Below are 21,132 nucleotides of genomic sequence, written 5' to 3'. Positions count from 1 at the left end.
TTTTTTAGAAATTTTCTAAAACCCAGTTTTTAAGGACCAGTTCAGGTCTGAAGTCACTTTGTGAGGCTTACATAATAGAAACCACCCAAAAATGACCCCATTCTAGAAACAACACCCCTCAAGGAATTCAAAACTAATTTTACAAACTTTGTTAACCCTTTAGGTGTTCCACGAGAGTTATTGTCAAATGGAGATAAAATTAAAAAATTTCAATTTTGGGGCAAATTTTCCATTTTAATCCATTGTTTCCAGTAACAAAGCAAGGGCTAACAGCCAAACAAAACTCAATATTTATTGCCCTGACTCCGTAGTTTGCAGAAACACCCCATATGTGGTCGTAAACTACTGTACGGGCACACGGTAGGGCATAGAGGGAAAGGAGCGCTATGTGGTTTTTGGAAGGCAGATTTTGCTGGACTGGTTTATTTACACCATGTCCCATTTGAAGCCCCCCTGATGCACCCCTAGAGTAGAAACTCCATAAAAGTGACCCCATCTAAGAAACTACACCCCTCAAGGTATTCAAAACTGATTTTACTAACTTTGTTAACCCTTTAGGTGTTCCACAAGAGTTATTGGCAAATGGAGATGAAATTTAAGAATTTCAATTTACCCCAAAATGACACCAATAAAAACTACAACTTGTCTCGTAAAAAACAAGACCTCATACAGCTATATAGATGGAAAAATTAAAAAGTTATAGCTCTTAGAAGGAGATGATGAAAAATGGAAGAAAACACTTGGTCAACAAGAATTTCATAAAAAAGACGCGCAGTTCAAAACCATCCATGGAAATGTCAGTAGAAGAAGGTATGCAGAAAGTGTCCTTGCAATACGATCGATCAGTGGATTTGAAATTCGGGCTCCCACCATAGTCAATGCCTCTATCTTCTAGATATTATGCAAGAGAGCTTGACAAAGTGAAATACTGCAAGTCTTATAATGGTCACGCTTATTTATTATACTTCCAAAATTAAAACAAATCAATGCATATAAAAGCACGTAGAGTACTTCTGATTATTTTATGCATATAAATCCACATAGAGTACTTCTGGTATTTAACGTTGTCAAGCTCTCTTGCATAATATCTAGGAGATAGACGCATTGACTGCGGTGGGAGCCCGAATTTCAAATCCACTGATCGATCGTATTGCAAGGACACTTTCTGCATACCTTCTACTACTGACATTTCTATGGATGGTTTTGAGCTGCGCGGCCTTTTTTACAAAATTCAGGACTAAGTGTGAACTTGAACCTACCTCACCTTAGACCTGCTGAGTTCCAAGCAAGATTGCTGTTTGAGACTTTTTGGGATTTTTGTTGAATCAATCCCATTTGTGTAAACTTGGTCAGTAAGGCCCAAACCAAGCCCTGGGGCAGTGTTCCTCTGATGCGCTGACACTAATTAGATCACTTGCTCAATACTAAGGAAATCCTGAAAGTATGACCGTCGGGTATGCCCTGAGGACTGGAGCTGAGGAACACTTCTCTAAGGGCTGTTTCACACGAGCGAGTCTATTGCGGGAATCACGCTCCGTGTGTGAGTGTGATCCTCTGCTCTGGACTTGCAGGAGCGCACGGCATCATCATGATTTATAATGCTATGTGTCTCTGCATGGCTTTTTTTCCACAGAATCATAGTGACATAAAGCTGTCAGTATGATTCTGTAGAAATAAGGTCAAGCAGAGACACATAGGATTATAAATCGTGATAATACCGTGTGCTCCTGCAAGTCCAGAGCGGAAGACCACATTCACACTGCGTGATTCCCGCAATGGACTCGCTCGTGTGAAACAGCCCTAAGTGAAGCGCTGGAGATAGAGTACAGCACTCAGCTATCTCCAGCGCTCTTTCAGAGTGAGCAGAGCGGCAGTGCGCATGCATGACCTGCCACTTCATCAGAACAGGGGAACAGGACCCCCATTGTTGTGGGGATCCCAGTGGTCAGACTGGGCACAACCCTATTAAAAGGTTATCCAGGATTTTCATATTGATGTCCTTGACTCAGGATAGGACATCAATAGATTGGCAGGGGTCCCAGAATCAGCTGTTTGAGGAAGCCATGGCACTTACTGGAGTTATGGTGAGCCTGCAGCCTCCTCACAGCTCACCACCGATAGGTCTCCAATATCATCAGCGGAGTTCCGACGTCCAGCACCTGTGCTGATCAGCTGTATGGGGAGAAGGCGCGTGCAGTGCCATCTCTCTTCCTGCTGCCATGTCTGCAAAGAAGCAGCAGAGCTGGAAGAGATGGCACGTGCACACTACCCGCACCGTCTCCTCATACAGCTGATGGGCGGGGATGCCGCACCCCTGCCTATCTGATATTGATGACCTATCCTGATTATAGGTCATCAATATAGGAGAGCCCGGAGAACCCCTTTAACAAAAAAATAAAATAATAATCTAATAGCGGCATGCACAGCGCTCTGCCTGGCGTGTCCTTATTACAGCCTGGGACATATACTATGATATGGGAGAACAGCAGGGACAGTCTTCTCCCATGAATCACCCTTTTTCACATCACAACATCCTGTCAGCAGCTCAGGCTCTAATGCCAGACACCTGTGTCACCCTGCTCTCAGGGAGAGTTAGCAATGTGAAGGAAAAATGGATTAGTTGTTGTTAGCAACCAAATTTCCCCTTTCATTATCCAAAGGAGCTCTGAAAAAAATGAAAGGTGGAATCTGATTAGTTACTATGGGCACCTGAGTCAGATTTCCTTCACAGTTCGCACCACTTTTCCTTCCCCTCCCCTCCAGCACACCACGGGCATGTACGCGCTGCAACGCCCACTGCTATACCACTAACAATAATATTGTTTGCCGCCATTTTCCCACGTCGTGACGTCAAAGAGTTAAAAAAAAAAATCACACTGCAAAATGGCGGCGGTAGGCTAAGCAGGAAACAACGTGCACGCCGAGAGGAAACCACTCGGCGTGAGGCGCTAATAGGACGTAAGCGTGCGTTTCATGAGGGAAATGAGTCGCCCTCAGTGATAGGTTAGGACGCCCGTGCGGACACGCCCCCTTTCATCATCAACTCGGTCGAGCATTTTGCTCTAGCGCTTCGCAAGCTAGTTACAGACACAGCGGCATTTGATTGGCACATTCACCGTCCAATGATAAGAAAGCTCATCCGGCGACGCTCGCGCTCCGTACGTCACGACGTTCCCTTCAGACGCTGCGCTTTCGTTCCTTCCAATCGCTGAACCTCATTATGAACCAATAAACGCCGTTGCTTTTCTTAAGTGGGAGGAGCAACCAAGCTAATAAATTGGTCAGATGTTAACGTAAGCGCGCAGTCATCTTGGTTGAAAGGGTAGTAACAGAACGTGGCCGCGAAATGGGTAAGAAAGAGGCCCCTTGTGGTCCGCGCTTTTAGTGCTGAACGCGTGATGCAGCTGCTGTAGGCTGATACGTAACAGAGCCGAGTGTGAGGGCTCCCGCCGTGCACGTGTGCTGTAGGCCGGCAGGCGTGGGTAGCCATGTGCAGGTTGTGGGCTGGTGACCTGCAGCCGCCTCCTGCTTCTCACAGCTCAGGAGCTGAGGGGCCACAAGAGGTTCTGTGTGCGCCGTCTGTTATACAACTGCCATGCATGTAGTGTGGTCTACATAGGCCCCATTCACTTCAATTGTTCTGTAAAAACGGCAGCATACCGTGTTCTGTCCGCATCCGTATGTCCACGCTGCAGTGCCACAAAAATGTCGTGTTCTGTTGTTTTTTTTTTCTTTTTTTTTCTTTACAAGTCTGCAAAAAAAGAAAATGTAACTGCCGCCGTCCTGGGAATGGACCATCAAACAGGACCTGTCACCCCAAAGTGCAGGCGCCATGTTATAGAGCAGGGAAGGTTCATGTAAACTTGTAACTTATACCGGGATTTTGTGTACAGAGCTGAGGACATGAGCTGCTAGGCGATAGCACATCTGCAATACCCAGTCCCCATAGCTCTGTGTGCTTTTGTGTATAAAAACCGATTTGATACATATGTGAATTACCCTGAGATGAGTCCTGTCCCTGACAAATGGCCTGGAAATCGCTTTAATGGAGGCTTGAAGGGGCTCAGTAAATGTATTATCCTTCATATTTCTTACTTTACTGATTGGATTCATTTTTCTAGCACATTATACACTGCTTGTTTCTATTGTTATGACCACCCTGCAATCCAGCCGAAGTGGTCATGGCTGCCTGCTATAGAAAATAACGCCAGCTTATGTGTACTCCCACAGTCCTGGGCCAGTGCCTTCTCCGATAGTGTGCAAGCATGGCCACTGCTGCTGGATTGCAGGGTGGTTGTAACCATAGAAACAAGTAGTGTGTAATGGGATGTAAAATTAATCCAGCAAAGGAAGCAATATGGACAATTGCAATACATTAGTAAGTGGCTTATCTCTAGATGATAAATGTCATTTACTGAAGTGAGACAACCCCTTTAACTCAGAGCAGAGATGTTAATGTATAAATTACAAGTTTTACAGAATATTTCCCCTTAAAGGGGTTGTCCGGGTTCAGCCCTGAACCCAGACATACCCATATTTTCACCCAGGCGGCCCCCCCTGAGGCTAGCATCAGAGCATCTCATGCTCCGATGCACTAGATCACGCAGGGCATGGGCTTTTTTGTTTTCAATAACACACTGCCGGGTGGAAACGTCCTCCTGGCAGTGTGTTCAGTGACGTCACAGCTCCGATGGGTGGGCTTTAGCGCTTCCCTAGGTGTTTTACTAAAGCCCGCCCATCAGTGCCGGTGATATCACCGGGCTTCCTGGCAGCCCCTTGGAGAGGTCTGGTACGTCACCGAATCTCCCAAAAAATGCCTTTGCCCTGCACCATTTAGCGCAGGGCAAAGGAGAGCATCGGACCATGAACTGCTCCAATGCTCCTGTCGGGGGGGGGGGCTGCCGGGGTGAAAATGGAGGGATGTCCGGGTTCAACTCTGAACCCGGACAACTCCTTTAAAACTACATATCAATGTGCTCAGCTCCACCTGTTATAGAACAAGCTGCCTGTAGATTGTGACAGGTTCTCTTTAAGGCTACTTCCACACTACCACAGGACGGATTCGACAGGCTGTTCACCCTGTCGGATCCATCCTGCTGCTGTTTTGCCATGCCGATGGACTGCCGCTCCGTCCCCATTGACTATAATGGTGGCAGAGCTCCGGCACAGCAGGGCACGGCGAGAGGCCGCCAGACTAAAGTCGGACATGCGGTACTTTTAGTCCGGCGGCCTTTTGCTGTGCTGCGCCTGAGCTCTGCCCCCATCCCAATTATGGTCAATGGGGACAGAGCGGCAGGACGGATCCGACAGGGTGAACAGCCTGTCGTATCCATCCTGCTGCTAGTGTGAAAGTACCCTAAAGGTTTGTCCAGGCATTTTAGTCGTTTTGAAAACTGCTGAGGAGGTTTAAAGCATAAATGTGCAGCATAGGCTTCAAAAACAGCCCAGTCTCCTTGTCCTAAATGTTCTACATAGGCCACGAAAACAGCCCCGTCTCCTTGTCCTAAATGTGCTGCATAGGCCACGAGAACAGACCAGTCTCCTTGTCCTAAATGTGCAGCATAGGCTTCAAAAACAGCCCAGTCTCCTTGTCCTAAATGTTCTACATAGGCCACGAAAACAGCCCCGTCTCCTTGTCCTAAATGTTCTACATAGGCCACGAAAACAGCCCCGTCTCCTTGTCCTAAATGTGCAGCATAGGCCACAAAAACAGACCAGTCTCCTTGTCCTAAATGTGCAGCATAGGCCACGAGAACAGCCCTGTCTCCTTGTCCTAAATGTGCAGCATAGGCCACGAGAACAGCCCTGTCTCCTTGTCCTAAATGTGCTGCATAGGCCACAAGAACAGCCCTGTCTCCTTGTCCTAAATGTGCTGCATAGGCCACAAGAACAGCCCTGTCTCCTTGTCCTAAATGTGCAGCATAGGCCACGAGAACAGCCCCGTCTCCTTGTCCTAAATGTGCAGCATAGGCCACGAGAACAGCCCTGTCTCCTTGTCCTAAATGTGCAGCATAGGCCACGAGAACAGCCCTGTCTCCTTGTCCTAAATGTGCTGCATAGGCCACAAGAACAGCCCTGTCTCCTTGTCCTAAATGTGCTGCATAGGCCACAAGAACAGCCCTGTCTCCTTGTCCTAAATGTGCAGCATAGGCCACGAGAACAGCCCTGTCTCCTTGTCCTAAATGTGCAGCATAGGCCACGAGAACAGCCCCGTCTCCTTGTCCTAAATGTGCAGCATAGGCCACGAGAACAGACCAGTCTCCTTGTCCTAAATGTGCTGCATAGGCCACGAGAACAGCCCCGTCTCCTTGTCCTAAATGTGCTGCATAGGCCACGAGAACAGCCCCGTCTCCTTGTCCTAAATGTGCTGCATAGGCCACAAGAACAGCCCTGTCTCCTTGTCCTAAATGTGCTGCATAGGCCACGAGAACAGCCCTGTCTCCTTGTCCTAAATGTGCAGCATAGGCCACGAGAACAGCCCCGTCTCCTTGTCCTAAATGTGCAGCATAGGCCACGAGAACAGACCAGTCTCCTTGTCCTAAATGTGCTGCATAGGCCACAAGAACAGCCCTGTCTCCTTGTCCTAAATGTGCTGCATAGGCCACAAAATCATCCCGGTGTCCGAGAGGTTTGTACAGGATAATGAAATATTTTCATATTTTACCAGCGCAATTTAGAAAATAAGTGAGCCCCATCGATGTTGAGTGGTGCTGTTTCCAGCGGACAGTAATGTATGCGAGTGTGCCCAACATGCTGCCCTCGACTTGAAGTAAAGGAGCGCTGTGTAACTCCCTCACTGGTCATCTTCTGGACATCCTCATTCCAGTAAAATGCAGATGTCACAGCATCTGTGGGTTCCAAAAAAAGCCATGTGATTAGTTCCCTGACGTTGCAGACATCTAGGATTGAGAAGCCCAAGGAAATCCGTGTAAAATTATCCCAGAAGAACATGAGGACATATACTGAAATTTCATGCCACCCTCACCCCTAAAAACGTATATGCCATCCTCACCCCAAAACAGGGTGGATTTGATTTAAATCAAACATTTAAATCACTAGTCAGTAAGGCTTGATTTAAATCCGTTTTTTACATAGATTCATATTTGGACATTTTTTCTGTTGTACTTAGGAAGGAGAAAAATAATCATTACCTTAATAATAACAATTTAAATAGGATTTATTCAACTGAAACAATAACATTACAGCATGTTATTTGCTTAAACATCCATGTTTAACTAATTTGGTTAAAGAAAAAATATGTATTTTAAGAAACTTAGACTGTCAGCTCAGCCTACACAAGAAAGTGATATTTTGAAGTGAAAGTGAAGAAATATTGTTTATATTCTATTCACTGAACTTTAAACTTGGCACTGAAGGGGTTGATTCTGTATTTATAGGTTTGTAGAAGTTAGGATTAAGATCTTTTTCTCAACTCTTTTCATGTTATAAATTCAGTTTTGAGAACTCCAAAATTAAACCAAGCATCTGTGATAATATCTTGTAGGCAGAGAAACTACCCAGTAATCTTACAAAAACCTCTGGAAGAGCATGACGTTGTGAATGGATTAATGGAATTTAACAAAAAATTAAACATGTACAGCCTTATTCTACGTAATTAAAAAAGTAATCTTTATTTCATAATGAAATAACCTTTGGATGGTAATATATTTTCCTCAAAAAGCATTTTATATTAAAAAATCTGATTTAAATAAAAAATTTAATTTTTTCGTTTTTTTATCATTGATTTTTATCCACCCTGCCCCAAAATTAGTGGTTCAGCACGAGCGTGTGCTGCCGCTTCATTCAAAATAGTAATGCACCCAAACCGACATGCAGCCATGTCTGAGCAGACACGTAAATTATTACAGCGGTGGTCTGATTAGACACTGCTGTTAAAGTCCTTCCCCTGCTGCCCTTTAAAAAGGGCTTTCAGGGGCTAGTTTTGGGAAGTGTACCTCTTGGTGAGAGATTTTTGACAACTAGACGTCCTCACCGACACTTGAAGACATTTTGCCCAGTTGACATACTTTGAGGGGGTAAATCATTTGACTGAGAAGCAGGGTCGTCGTTTTGATGAATTGTCTGCCATTTAGTCCGATCTGACCTAGCTGTTGGGAGTGGTAGTTGTGAGGGAACATACTGCAAACAGGCTCTGGGTGGACTGGAAAGACTGCCAGTAAACAAGCAGCTCCCACATATTCAGTTTCTGCCATGCAACAAAGGTGGCGTCTTCACCCCTGTCTCTTCCCCGGCCATTCCCAAGCATTTTCCAGCAGAAGCAAATCCACCCATTACATGTCCTGCCATTGACGGACATCCTCCATGGCCTTTGTTTGCAGTGTTGTCGTTAATGAGAAACCCGGACTGGAGCTGTATCATTTTTAACCCCTTCTTCCCTGGGCCAGTTTTCACCTTCCTGCCCAGGCCATTTTTTGCAAATCTGACATGTCACTTTATGTGGTAATAGCTTTGGAACACTTTTACTTATCCACGCCATTCTGAGATTGTTTTCTCGTGACACATTGTACTTCGTAAATTTGAGTCAATCTATTTCATGTTTGTTTATGAGAAAAATCCCAAATTTACAGAAAAATTAGCAATTTTAAAAATTTCAATTTATCTGCTTTTAATACAGAAAGTGATACCTCCAAAAATATATATTACTTACATTGCCCATATGTCTACTTTGTTAGCATCATTTTATTTTTTTAGGATGTTAGAAGTTTAGAAGCTAAGAATTTCCAAACCCCACTTTTTAAGGACAGTTCAGGTCTGAAGTCACTTTGAGGCTTTACATAGTAGAAATCCCCCATAAATGACCCCATTGTAGAAACTACACCCCTCAAGTTACTCAAAACTGATTTTACAAACTTTGTTAAACCTTTAGGTGTTCCACAAGAATTAAAGGAAAATGGAGATGACATTTTTTGCAGATTTTCCATTTTAATCCATTTTTTTCTTCAACACATCAAGGGTTAACTAACAGCCAAATGAAACCCTATATTACCCTGATTCTGCAGTTTACAGAAACACCCCACATGTGGTTAACTGATGTAAGGGCATACGGCAGGGTGCAGAAGAAAAGGAGCGCCATCTGGTTTTTGGAAGGCAGGTTTTGCTGGACTGGTTTTTAGATGCCATGTCCCATTTGAAGCCCCCCAGATGCACACTTACAGTAGAAACTTCCAAAAGGTGACAACCATTTTGGAAACTAAGGGGATAAGGTGCCAGTTTTATTGGTACCATTTTTTGGTCCATATGATTTTTTGGATGATTTATTACACTTTTGGGCAAGGTTACCCAAAAATTAAATTTTTTCAGTTTTTATTTTTACTGCATTCACCTGAGGGGTTAATGTGATATTTTTATAGAGCAGATTGTTAGGGACGTGAGAATACTTAATATGTAATTTTTCACACAATAGCACTTTTGTCTCCATAGTCTGAGAGCCATAGCTTTTTTATTTTTTGACAGATTGTCATAGGGTCTCATTTTTGCGGGTGAGGTTTTATTGGTACCATTTTGGGGGACACAACTTTGATTGCTTGGTGTTTCACTTTTTGTGATGTAAGATGACACATTTTTGGAGAGTTTTTTTTAACCGTTTTTTAGAGCTGGTTACAGACGCAGAGATTTCTAATGTGTGCTTTGTTATATTATAAAATCAGTGGAAAGGGGTGTTTTTTCAATTTTTTTTTACTTGAAACTTAAATGTATTGAAAACACATTTTTTTAAACATTTTTTAAGCTTTATTTCTGTCTCACTGCGGGACTTTAATTTTGGGGGGCTGATCCCTTCTGCAACGCATTACATCTGTATTGTAATTCATTGCCTGTTAGTGTATTAGACTGAGTCATACAGTAACAGGTTGCCTAGGAGACGCAGCCTGAGGCTGGATCTCTTGGGTACCTGTAGACAACAGGTCCCAATGCCGTGCAAGGCATTGGGCAGCCTTGTCACCCATCGGGTCCCTGCCACAGCAGCGCAGGGACTCGATGGGCACCTTCAGCAAACACCTATGTTGCTGTCTGCGCTGACCACTGCATAGAAGTGGTTAATCCGCCAGCATCGCTGTAAACAGCGATACCGGCGGATACAGCAGGGGCCCAGCTATCAGGGACTGCTGGCCCCCTGCAGTGATTGGGCACGCATCGCCCTGGTGCCCGGCCAATCACCGTGACTTGCTATTACGTCAAAATGCAGGAAGTCACTGACTTCCATGACATAATAGTACGTCACATGTCGGGAAGGGGTTAACAATGAATCCAGGTTCTATTTGGGATCCAACAATGGGGGGGGGGGGGTAGTTTTGAGCAGGGTGGATAAAAATCAATGATTTTATTCAAATCTGATATATATAAAATGCTTTTTGAGGAAAATATATTACCATCCAAAGGTTATTCAATCGTGAAATAAAGATTTTTTTTTAAAATTATGTAGAATAAGGCTGTACGTGGACTCCCATATTGAATGTTGATTAGGCAGTGGCTGAGGGACAGACAACAGAGGGTTGTAGTCAATGGAGTATATTCAGACCATGGTCTTGTTACCAGTGGGGTACCTCAGGGATCTGTTCTGGGACCCATATTGTTTAATCTTTATCAGCAAAATTGCAGAAGGCCTCGATGGTAAGGTGTCTTTTTGCTGATGACACAAAGATTTGTAACCGGGTTGGTGTTCCTGGAGGGATACAACAAATGGAAAATGATTTAGGAAAATTAGAGGAATGGTCAAAAATATGGCAACTAAAATGTAATGTTAAGTGCAGGATAATGCACCTGGGGTGTAAAAACTCAAGAGCAGAATATAAAATCAGTGATACAGTCCTAACCTCAGTATCTGAGGAAAGGGATTTAGGGGTTATTATTTCAGAAGACTTAAAGGTAGGCAGACAATGTCATAGAGCAGCAGGAAATGCTAGCAGAATGCTTGGGTGTATAGGGAGAGGCATTACCAGTAGACAGAGGGAGGTGCTCATGCCGCTCTACAGAGCACTAATGAGACCTCATTTGGAGTATTGTGCGCAGTACTGGAGACCATATCTCCAGAAGGATATTGATACTTTGGAGAGAGTTCAGAGAAGAGCTACTAAACTGGTACATGAATTGCAGGACAAAACTTACCAGGAAAGATTAAAGGACCTTAACATGTATAGCTTGGAAGAAAGACGAGACAAAGGGGATATGATAGAAACTTTTAAATACATAAAGGGAATCAACAAGGTAAGAGGAGAGAATATTTAAAAGAAATACTGCTGCAAGAGGACATAGTTTTAAATTAGAGGGGCAAAGGTTTAAAAGTAATATCAGGAAGTATTACTTTACTGAGAGTAGTGGATGCATGGAATAGCCTTCCTGCAGAAGTGGTAGCTGCAAATACAGTGAAGGAGTTTAAGCATGCATGGGATAGGCATAAGGCCATCCTTCATGGGGGCCGGCGGCTATTCATAGTATTCAGTATATTGGGCAGACTAGATGGGCCAAATGGTTCTTATCTGCCGACACATTCTATGTGTAATTTTTTGGGTAAATAAATTCCATTAATCCATTCACAATGTCATGCTCTTCCAGAGGTTTTTGTAACATTATTGGGCAGTTTCTCTGTCTACAAGATATTATCACAGATGCTTGGTTTACTTTTGCAGTTCTCAAAACTGAATTTGACTCAGCAGAGATCACATGCCTCTTCATAGCAAAAATGTTTTAACATGAACAGAGTTGAGACCTTAATCCTAACTTCTACAAACCTATGAATACAGAATCAACCTAATCAAACTAATATGAAGTTATTTTAAAAATCTTCATCTACTTGCATATTATACAGGTCCTTCTAAAAAAATTAGCATATTGTGATAAAGTTCATTATTTTCTGTAATGTACTGATAAACATTAGACTTTCATATATTTTAGATTCATTACACACCAACTGAAGTAGTTCAAGCCTTTTATTGTTTTAATATTGATGACTTTGGCATACAGCTCATGAAAACCCAATTTTCCTATCTAAAAAAATTAGCATATTTCATCTGACCAATAAAAGGTGTTTTTAATACAAAAAGTCAACCTTCAAATAATTATGTTCAGTTATGCACTCAATACTTGGTCGGGAATCCTTTTGCAGAAATGACTGCTTCAATGCGGCGTGGCATGGAGGCAATCAGCCTGTGGCACTGCTGAGGTGTTATGGAGGCCCAGGATGCTTCGATAGCGGCCTTAAGCTCATCCAGAATGTTGGGTCTTGCGTCTCTCAACTTTCTCTTCCCAATATCCCACAGATTCTCTATGGGGTTCAGGTCAGGAGAGTTGGCAGGCCAATTGAGCACAGTAAAAACCATGGTCAGTAAACCATTTACCAGTGGTTTTGGCACTGTGAGCAGGTGCCAGGTCGTGCTGAAAAATGACATCTTCATCTCCATAAAGCTTTTCAGCAGATGGAAGCATGAAGTGCTCCAAAATCTCTTGACAGCTAGCTGCATTGACCCTGCCCTTGATAAAACACAGTGGACCAACACCAGCAGCTGACATGGCACCCCAGACCATCACTGACTGTGGGGACTTGACACTGGACTTCAGGCATTTTGGCATTTCCCTCTCCCCAGTCTTCTTCCAGACCTCTGGCACCTTGATTTCCGAATGACATGCAAAATTTGCTTTCATCCGAAAAAAGTACTTTGGACCACTGAGCAACAGTCCAGTGCTGCTTCTCTGTAGCCCAGGTCAGGCGCTTCTGCCGCTGTTTCTGGTTCAAAAGTGGCTTGACCTGGGGAATGCGGCACCTGTAGCCCATTTCCTGCACACGCCTGTACACGGTGGCTCTGGATGTTTCTACTCCAGACTCAGTCCACTGCTTCCACAGGTCCCCCAAGGTCTGGAATCGGTCCTTCTCTACAATCTTCCTCAGGGTCAGGTCACCTCTTCTCATTGTGCAGCGTTTTCTGCCACACTTTTTCCTTCCCACAGACTTCCCACTGAGGTGCCTTGATACAGCACTCTGGGAACAGCCTATTCGTTCAGAAATTTCTTTCTGTGTCTTACCCTCTTGCTTGAGGGTGTCAATGATGGCCTGGACAGCAGTCAGGTCGGCAGTCTTACCCATGATTGCGGTTTTGAATAATGAACCAGGCTGGGAGTTTTTAAAAGCTTCAGGAATCTTTTGCAGGTGTTTAGAGTTAATTAGTTGATTCAGATGATTAGGTTAATAGCTCGTTTAGAGAACCTTTTCATGATATGCTAATTTTTGGAGATAGGAAATTTGGGTTTTCATGAGCTGTATGCCAAAATCATCAATATTAAAACAATAAAAGGCTTGAACTACTTCAGTTGGTGTGTAATGAATCTAAAATATATGAAAGTCTAATGTTTATCAGTACATTACAGAAAATAATGAACTATCACAATATGCAAATTTTTTTAGAAGGACCTGTATATACCAGCAAAAATTAGTCTTTATGTAGAAAACTAAGATTTAAATCAAGCCTTACTGACTAGTGATTTGACTCAAATCCACCCTGGTTTTGATTATGGAGGCCTCATGGTGAGTGCTTTGTTCCTGTTTTTGCTGTGGACCAACACCCATCTGAGGAGCGATTGTATTTGATGTTCAGTCCCCTCTAGTAGTGATACGCGGGACACTCAGCGATGTGAGCAGGACATCCTGCGGCCACATCTTGTCTTCTGGTGGCAAGGCTTCCAGCTGGAATTTTTCAGCAGGATAACTATCGCCTACTAGTGAACAGGTTTCCCAGGAATTTCTCCACTAGATTGGAACACGTCCTTGGTCTGCCTGGTCACCAGATTGTCAGTCATTTATGGGACCAGCTTCAGTAGCCTATGAGTGTGCAGGATCTGCATGCCTCCATGTCCAACCATATCTCCTGTTGTATCCAGGCTAGAGGTGGCCCAGCAGAGTACTAGAGCCTCCTATCTGCAGTTTTCTCCAATGAACTTATCCTTTCTAATATTAGAATCACTTACATAAGTCATTACTTTCACACACTGTTTCATTCAGTTCCAACAACTCCTTGGTGCCTGGTGTTTCATTGTAATTAGGATCTCCCTTCCTCCAGCTAGCGTGGTGTTTCTGATTCTTGGGGTGTCTATAGTTGTAATGAATAGCCTGTTCTGGGTTCATTCAGTCAGCTCTCTTAGACTGGCTTCATGTGCAGTTTTTGCTGCATTTCTTTTTCTGAAAAATGCCAGTTCTAAATGTTAGCTGAAAGTCTATGGATCTTCATACATAGTGCACACATGCAGTTTTGATTGCCACATTTATTCAATTGTTTTTTTACAAGCATGGCATTTTTTTTTAAACTGCAATGTGGCGTAGCATTTGTTTTTATTTTTTCAGGTGTATTTACATTCTTTGTAGTAAACTGCTGCAAAACTCACACATCAGAGAAATGTCATAATCATATTGCTAGAAAAAAAACTTGTTTTTAGCGGCAAAAAGATACCAGAACAAATTTGTGTAGGAGTCCTAACATCGCTGCAGTGTGGTCATCAGGACCTGAAACAATAGGGTTCCAATTACAGATGGATTTTTAATGGTCACTAAATTTTCACACAACTTTGCATAAATAAGCAGTACAAGAGACCACAAGAAACTGATGTGTCTAATCAGTAAAAGTCTAGTTCTCATGTTATCTGCGGTTTACCATCATGTTTATGGCACTGAGCTGCGCCTAGTGACGTCACTGGTCTAGGGTAAGCAGCGAGAACTCCTCAATGCTCACAGGGGATTTCTCAGCTAATCAGTGGGGTGTCCTGGGTGTCAGAACCCCACTAATCAGATACTCATGACCCACCCAGAGGAGTTATGAAGAGGTGGAAAACCCAATTTAAAGTGAAAATTAGTTGTCACAAAGAGGTTAAAATGCAGTTGTGTGCCAGGAGTATTAACTTCAAAATCTACAATAAAGTGGCATTTGCTTGGGGGTTTTGTCAGTTTTGGGCTCTGTTCACAAGTGACTAGATTAGCTGCATATTTTCTTCAGCAGTTCTGCTTTTGATCTGCAGCAGAAAACGTACTGAAGATTGTCACAGTAACGCTGCAGATTAAACAGTTTCATTCTTTGCATTGGAAAGGATGAAATCTGCAGTATAAATTGTAGATTTCAAATCCGCCCCACAGGTCAGTTTCTGCTGCAGACTGAGAATTACTGAACATGGAAATCCATGACTGGAAATGGGCAGCTAATCTGTCAAGTGTGAACCCAGGTTTCAAAGGGGTTGTCTCACTGCAGTAAGTGGCATTTATCATGTAGAGATGGTTAATACAATGCACTTACTAATGTATTGTCTTTATCCATATTGCTTCCTTTGCTGGCTGGATTCATTTTTTCCCTTCCCCCACAACAGCACCACAGAGAGAGGCTCCGTGTCCAGGGACAGGAAACCTGCAGAATAAAAAAGGGTGGAGCCCCTCTCCCACCTCAGTGGTTTCCTGTCCCTGGAGTGGGAGACCTGCAGTTTTCCTTTAGGTTCTTGCCCGTGGGCCCGTGGCATGGAAGTCCCAGAGAGGCTCTGGAGAGCTATGTGGCACATATCTGCAGGGGTTTATCGCCCATATGTTGGGCTGGCAGGACCCTAGGAGCCGGTGGTAGTCCTGGGCTGCCACAGGGCCTTTTGCGGCAGGTGCGTGTGCGCTCCTCAATGGGAGCGAGGCCACTCGGGAGTGCTTTGTAATGGAAACAGCCCTGTGTGGGGTGTTGTATTCCGCCACATGCAGCCGGGACCCAGCATGGATCGGGTCTTCAGAGCTCCAGTTTTGCTGTACATGCGTTCCAGAGGAGGAAACATTGCGAGAAATGACGTTATTTCCGGTAAGGCGTGCGTTCCACATGACACACTTCCGTTTGGTAAAACCGGATGTGTGTTCCGCAGGTACCCCATCCTGTTGCCAGACAAGCAACCCAGCTCTGAGGCACGGAAGAGGAAAAGAGACCAGACCTGGCAGGAGATGTCCCGCCGCCGGTACTTGGCTGATTTGGAGTGGGTAATTGCTCATTTGACATGAGACTGAAATATGGTTGTCTAGACAAGGCCTAATAAACTTTTGGCTAAGAGAAAGAATAAGGCATGCACATTGTGTGATGTTCCCTGTCGCCCTCATATGATAAGCTGTGCCTGCAGTGTAAAGAAAAGACGGTGGCGGAAGAATCGCCTGGTTTTTTGAAGTCTCCCTAAGGTCTTGTAAGCGCCAAAAGAAGTCTGTAGAGGACTGGGGGTCAGAAGTGGATTCCTCAGCTGATAGTGAGGAAGCTTTAGAAGCAGAAGTCTCAGAAAATTCCTCTTCCTCAGAAGATGACATGGAGGGTAGGCCATTGTTTCCAGTTGAAGACACTGACAAGTTGTTAAAGGATATTCGCTCCACTCTGGACTTAGAAGTTGTTAAAACAAATAAATCAGTGGTTGATTCGGTGTTTGAGGGCGTTCGAGAGAAGTCATGATGTTTCTCGTTGCATAAGAGTGTTAGCCCTCATTAACAGAATGGAAGAGACCGGATAATAAAGTATTCATTACCAAAGGGTTTAAAAGAAAGTATCCCTTTAAAGAAGTCGTCTTGGGATAGGGCTCCAAAGATTTAGGTCACCTCAGCATTTAGACCCAATATCGTTGCCACAGTTACAGCCAGATCCATGGGAATTTGGTTAGATCGGTTAGAATGACAGATTAGAGAGATGTCCAAGAGCAGATTTTAGCTTCTTTGCCTACTCTGCAGAAGGTTTTTGTTTTGTTTGAGAAATTGGAGTGGGATTTGTCCTCTTAACAGATTGTGTAGTATTCCTTGTCAAGGTCAGTTTTTGTTTGGCCTGGATAGGGTTGAGTGGTAAATCGGTGTCAACGGTCTACTTTGTTAAGAAACAGCGATATAGCAGTTTCCAAATAAGGCTCCATTCACACGTCTGCAACATGTTTTGTGGATCCACCGAGCCGCAGATCCGCAAAACACGGATAGCAGCAATGTGCGTTCCGCTTTTTGTGGACCGCACATTGCCAGCATTATAGAATAGGCCTACTCTTGTCCGCAATTGCGGACAAGAATAGGACATGTTTTATTTATTTTTTCGGGAAAGGAAGTGCAGGTCCGCAATCCCATGTCCGGGAAGCACATCGTGCTGCCCCATAGGAATGAATGGGTCCGCAATTCCGTTCCGCAAAATGTGGAACGAAACTGCAGACGTGTGAGTGGACCCTAACTGTGGTATTTGGCATCATCAAGCCAAGTTGGGGAAAGAGGAGTGAGACCCTAACGGCCCAGGTGTCAGAAATAAAGGTTATACTGTCTGTCTTCTGTGGCCCTGCATGCTGCACTGCACATGGTGATGGCACTTGATAAACTATTATGTCTCCCTGTTGCCCCATACAGGAGCAAGAAGACATTACTGTATGGGGGCCACAAGACATTATTGTACTGATGGCAGAGGGATTACAAATTGTTGTCCCATACAGTGTCACCCTGTGGCCCCCTTAAAGTATAGTTCCGAAGTCCAGACAGTTTGTCTCCTTGTGCCGCGCTGCCTGTCCATAAGTATATAACGGCTCCTTGTGGCTGCCCCCATACAGTATAACGTTTCCTTGTGGCCCTGTTTTTTCTTCTAAATGGGTATTTATTGAGATATATAGTTATTGTGATGAATTTCTTAATATAGTTATCGTGGGAATTATATTTTTTTTATATTGCCCAACCCTAGGCCTGGAGCTAGGTTCCCTCCTAGAGAAAGTAGCAATTAAGAGGTTTCCAGGGTTTTCCCCTGGGGCCTCCTTAACTCCCTTTGCAAGATCCAGACGTCCCTTTTGTTCATCAACCAGATTTCAGGGTAGGGGGCAATTTAGCGATAAAAAAATCCCAGGTTTAAAGGAGTTGGGTGGAAGTGCTTCTGTTTGGAGGTTCCTCCTCCCAGCTGAAAAAAAAACATCACAGCAATGACGCCAGAAGTTTTGTGGCAGGAGATTAGGTAAGGAGGCTGATAAGGGAAGGTTTATAGTTAGTCCTCCCCAAAATTTTGTAGTCACGGGCTCTGGGCTCTCAGATTATGGAGATGGAAGTATTAAAATTGTTAGGAAAAACAGGTACTTATTCGTCTGGTTTCTTCACTAGAAACCGTAAACTCCATTTGCATAATTATAAACTTAAAGCAACTAAACAAATTCCTTCTCTTCAAGAAATTCAAACTAGAGACTGTAAAATCAGCTGTTCATCTCCTGTATCCAAGATGTGTTATGGCGATCCTAGATTTAAGACTCATTACCACATCCCCATTCATTCTGCGCATCAACGGTTCCTCAGAGTGGCAGTGACCATAGAGGGAAGTATTTGTCACCTTCAATTTCAGGCTCTTCCATTTGGCCTTTCCATGGCCCCAAGGATTTTTGTAAAGGTAGTAGCAGAAATAGCCTTGTTTATAAGAAAGGAGGCAATCTTATTCCTGCCTTATCTGGACGATTTTCTAATTATAGAAAGCACACAGCAAAATTGTGTAATGGCCGTGCAGAAGGTGACAGATCTTAGAAAAATTGGGGTGGATTATAAATCTCCAAAAATCCAGAATTATACCAGATACTCGTTGGGTATTTCTGGGTCTGCTGCTAGACTCGGGGGCACAGTCTTTCTGACGCAAGAAAAGAGATTGTGCATCCAGGCGAAGTTGAAGATGGGACCTCGAACCCAAAATGAACAATCTGAAAAGTGATGTTGGTTCTGGGGTTGCTAACTACCTGTATTCAGGCGGTGGAATGGGCCCAATTCAATACGCGACAACTTCAGAAAGAAATTCTCCTATCACTAAGGAAGTTTGGGGGATCTTTGGATTCAGAGATAGTAATTTCCAAAAAGACACTGATGTGAATCTGAGTCAGGGGATTCCTTGGCGTTACTTACTCAGTAGTGGTAACAAATGCCAGCCCTTGGGGATGGGGAGTCCACTTCTTCAGGGTCAATGGTCACCAATGCAAAGAACTTTCTCCTCTAACAGAAAAGAGCTGCTAGCAGTAAGATTGGCTCTGAGGACTGTTACCCTTTTTTCAGTAAAAAAGAAAAGCCGGGATAATGTCTGACAACCGGTCTGCAGTAGCTTGTATAAATCATCAAGGGGGGGACAAGATCGGTCTCTCTCATGAGGGGAGCAGAGTGGTTATTCCAAAATATGGAGGAGAGGATCAGTCACCTCTCTGCCCGCCACATAAAACGCCAGGAAAACTTCCAGGCAGATTTCTTGAGCAGTCACTGGTTGAGACAGGGGGAATGGTCCATGAAGCCTTCAGTCTTCGCAGAGAGAAAATCACTGGGGAAATCCCTCACTCAATATATTTGCCACAAGAACAGGAAGGTAGAGAAATGTTCTTTCAACCCAGGAGAATTCCCAGATGTGGTGGGATGCCTTTCTTCAGAAATGGGACTACATACCTCTTTCCCCTGTTACAGCGGATTCCTCGAGCCCTCAAAAAGATCAGGGAGGAGAGTGTGAGAATAATCATGATTGCCCCTTCTGGCCAACGAGGGCATGGTTTTCTCTCCTGAGGTCAACGTCAGTCTCTGATCCTTGGATCATCCCAGACCTTTTGGTTCAGGGCACAGTATGTCATCCAGGAGTCTGCACCTTACGGCCTGGAATTTAAGAGGTCAGGGATTTCTGGAAGCCCTAGTACAGTGATGGCGAACCTATGGCACGGGTGCCAGAGGCAGCACTCAGAGCCCTCTCTGTGGCACCCGCACTCTGCAAAAAGTGGTGTACAATATGCCTTAGACTTTTCCTGCCATTCATCAGCGCAGGCGCACTATGAACAGCACAGGCAGCGCACTGAATGTAGGCAGGTTATTATAGCTAATAAAGTACATAGAGGATATACTATATTGGACTATAGTATTCAGGTTAAATTGCTTTGTTGACACTTTGCAATAAATAAGTGGGGTTTGGGTTGCAGTTTGGGCACTCAGCCTTTAAAAGGTTTGCCATCACTGCCTAGTATCTACTTTACTTAGTAGGAAAACGGTGACAAATTCTATCTACACTAGAGTTTGGAAGAAATTCCTAGCCTTTGCAGGAATAGAGGCAGGTTTTTGCCCTGTGAATTTTCTATTGTTCAGATCATAGAGTTTCTCCAAAAGAGGTGATCTATGTGGTTAGCTAAGAGCACCTTTTTTAAAGTAAATTTTTTGGCTATTTCTGCCTGGGGGGGACTTTGCCTTTGACATTTGGATAATAAGAATCTTCAAGGCCGTAGACTGAATTGTTCCAGTGAGAGGACCTAGGTTTCCCCCCTGGGATTTGAATCTAGTGTTAAATGCCTTAACGAGGGAGCCTTTGGCATCCTGTTCAGTGAAATTTCTTACCTTTTTAAACTAGTCCTGTTGGTAGCGCTAGCATCTGCTAGAAGGGTTAGCGAGATTCAGGCTATTAATCCTTTTATGTCTATTCCAGATGACTGTTATTGTTGGACCAGATCCCAATTTTTTTACCAAAAGTTCTGTCCAAGTGTAAACAGGCTCGAGAAAATAGTCCTTACACCTTTTTTTGCTGAGCCCAAGAACCAAGAAGAATGTTTTTTATTGCCTAGATGTGAGAAGTCTTATGCGTTATCTAGAGGTAACAAAGGATGGAAGGAAGTCCTCTGCTTTGTTCTTTTTTCTGGCATTTTAATAAGGGTAAGATGGCCTTAAAGTTCCATAGCCAGATGGGTTAGGACAGTCATTTCTCTGGCTTACTTTTTTTGTGAAGTCCTCCTCCTCTATCTCTGAAGGCACATTCTACTCGTGCAGTTTCTACCTCTTGGGCTGAGAGGGATAGCGTCTCTATTGAACAAATATGTAAGGCTGCCTTGTGGTCTTCTCCTTCAACCTTCTACTGTCACTATCTGCTTCAGCTAAATGCTATGATCTTCTGTTTGGGAAGAAGGTTCTGGAAGTTGTTTCCCACCCTTAAGGAAGGGGGTTCTCTGTAATCTCTGTGGTGCTGTCGTGGGGGAAGGGAAAAATGATTACACTCACTGGTAATTTGGATTTTCCAGACCCCACAACAGCACCCTTCCTTATTCCCTCCCTGGTGTTCACGTTTCTGGTCCAAAATTTGTTTGGAAAAACTAACTTGTGTTGGAGTCACTCATGCTCTGTAAACCACTGAGGTGGGAGAGAGG

At 43.9% G+C, this 21,132-nt stretch overlaps 1 protein-coding gene across 2 annotated transcripts in view; it reads left to right on the top strand.

Moving 5' to 3' along the window:
* Nucleotides 1-3,258: 3,258 nt before the first annotated feature.
* Nucleotides 3,259-21,132, top strand: part of SF1 (splicing factor 1) — a 41,674-nt gene continuing 23,800 nt past the window's right edge. Inside the window, exon 1 of one of the 2 annotated variants that reach the window (XM_044271128.1) lies at nt 3,259-3,350. In XM_044271128.1, the coding sequence (XP_044127063.1) occupies nt 3,347-3,350 (4 nt within the window). In that variant the 5' untranslated portion in view covers nt 3,259-3,346. Of the gene's footprint in view, nt 3,351-20,624; nt 20,645-21,132 lie in introns of those variants that run through there. The other variant, XM_044271127.1, reaches the window with a different exon arrangement.

The sequence above is a fragment of the Bufo gargarizans genome, chromosome 10, assembly GCF_014858855.1.
Source record: "Bufo gargarizans isolate SCDJY-AF-19 chromosome 10, ASM1485885v1, whole genome shotgun sequence".
Lineage (NCBI taxonomy): Eukaryota > Metazoa > Chordata > Amphibia > Anura > Bufonidae > Bufo > Bufo gargarizans.
Note: the sequence above shows the minus strand (reverse complement) of the source record. Positions and strands in the feature narration are given on the sequence as shown.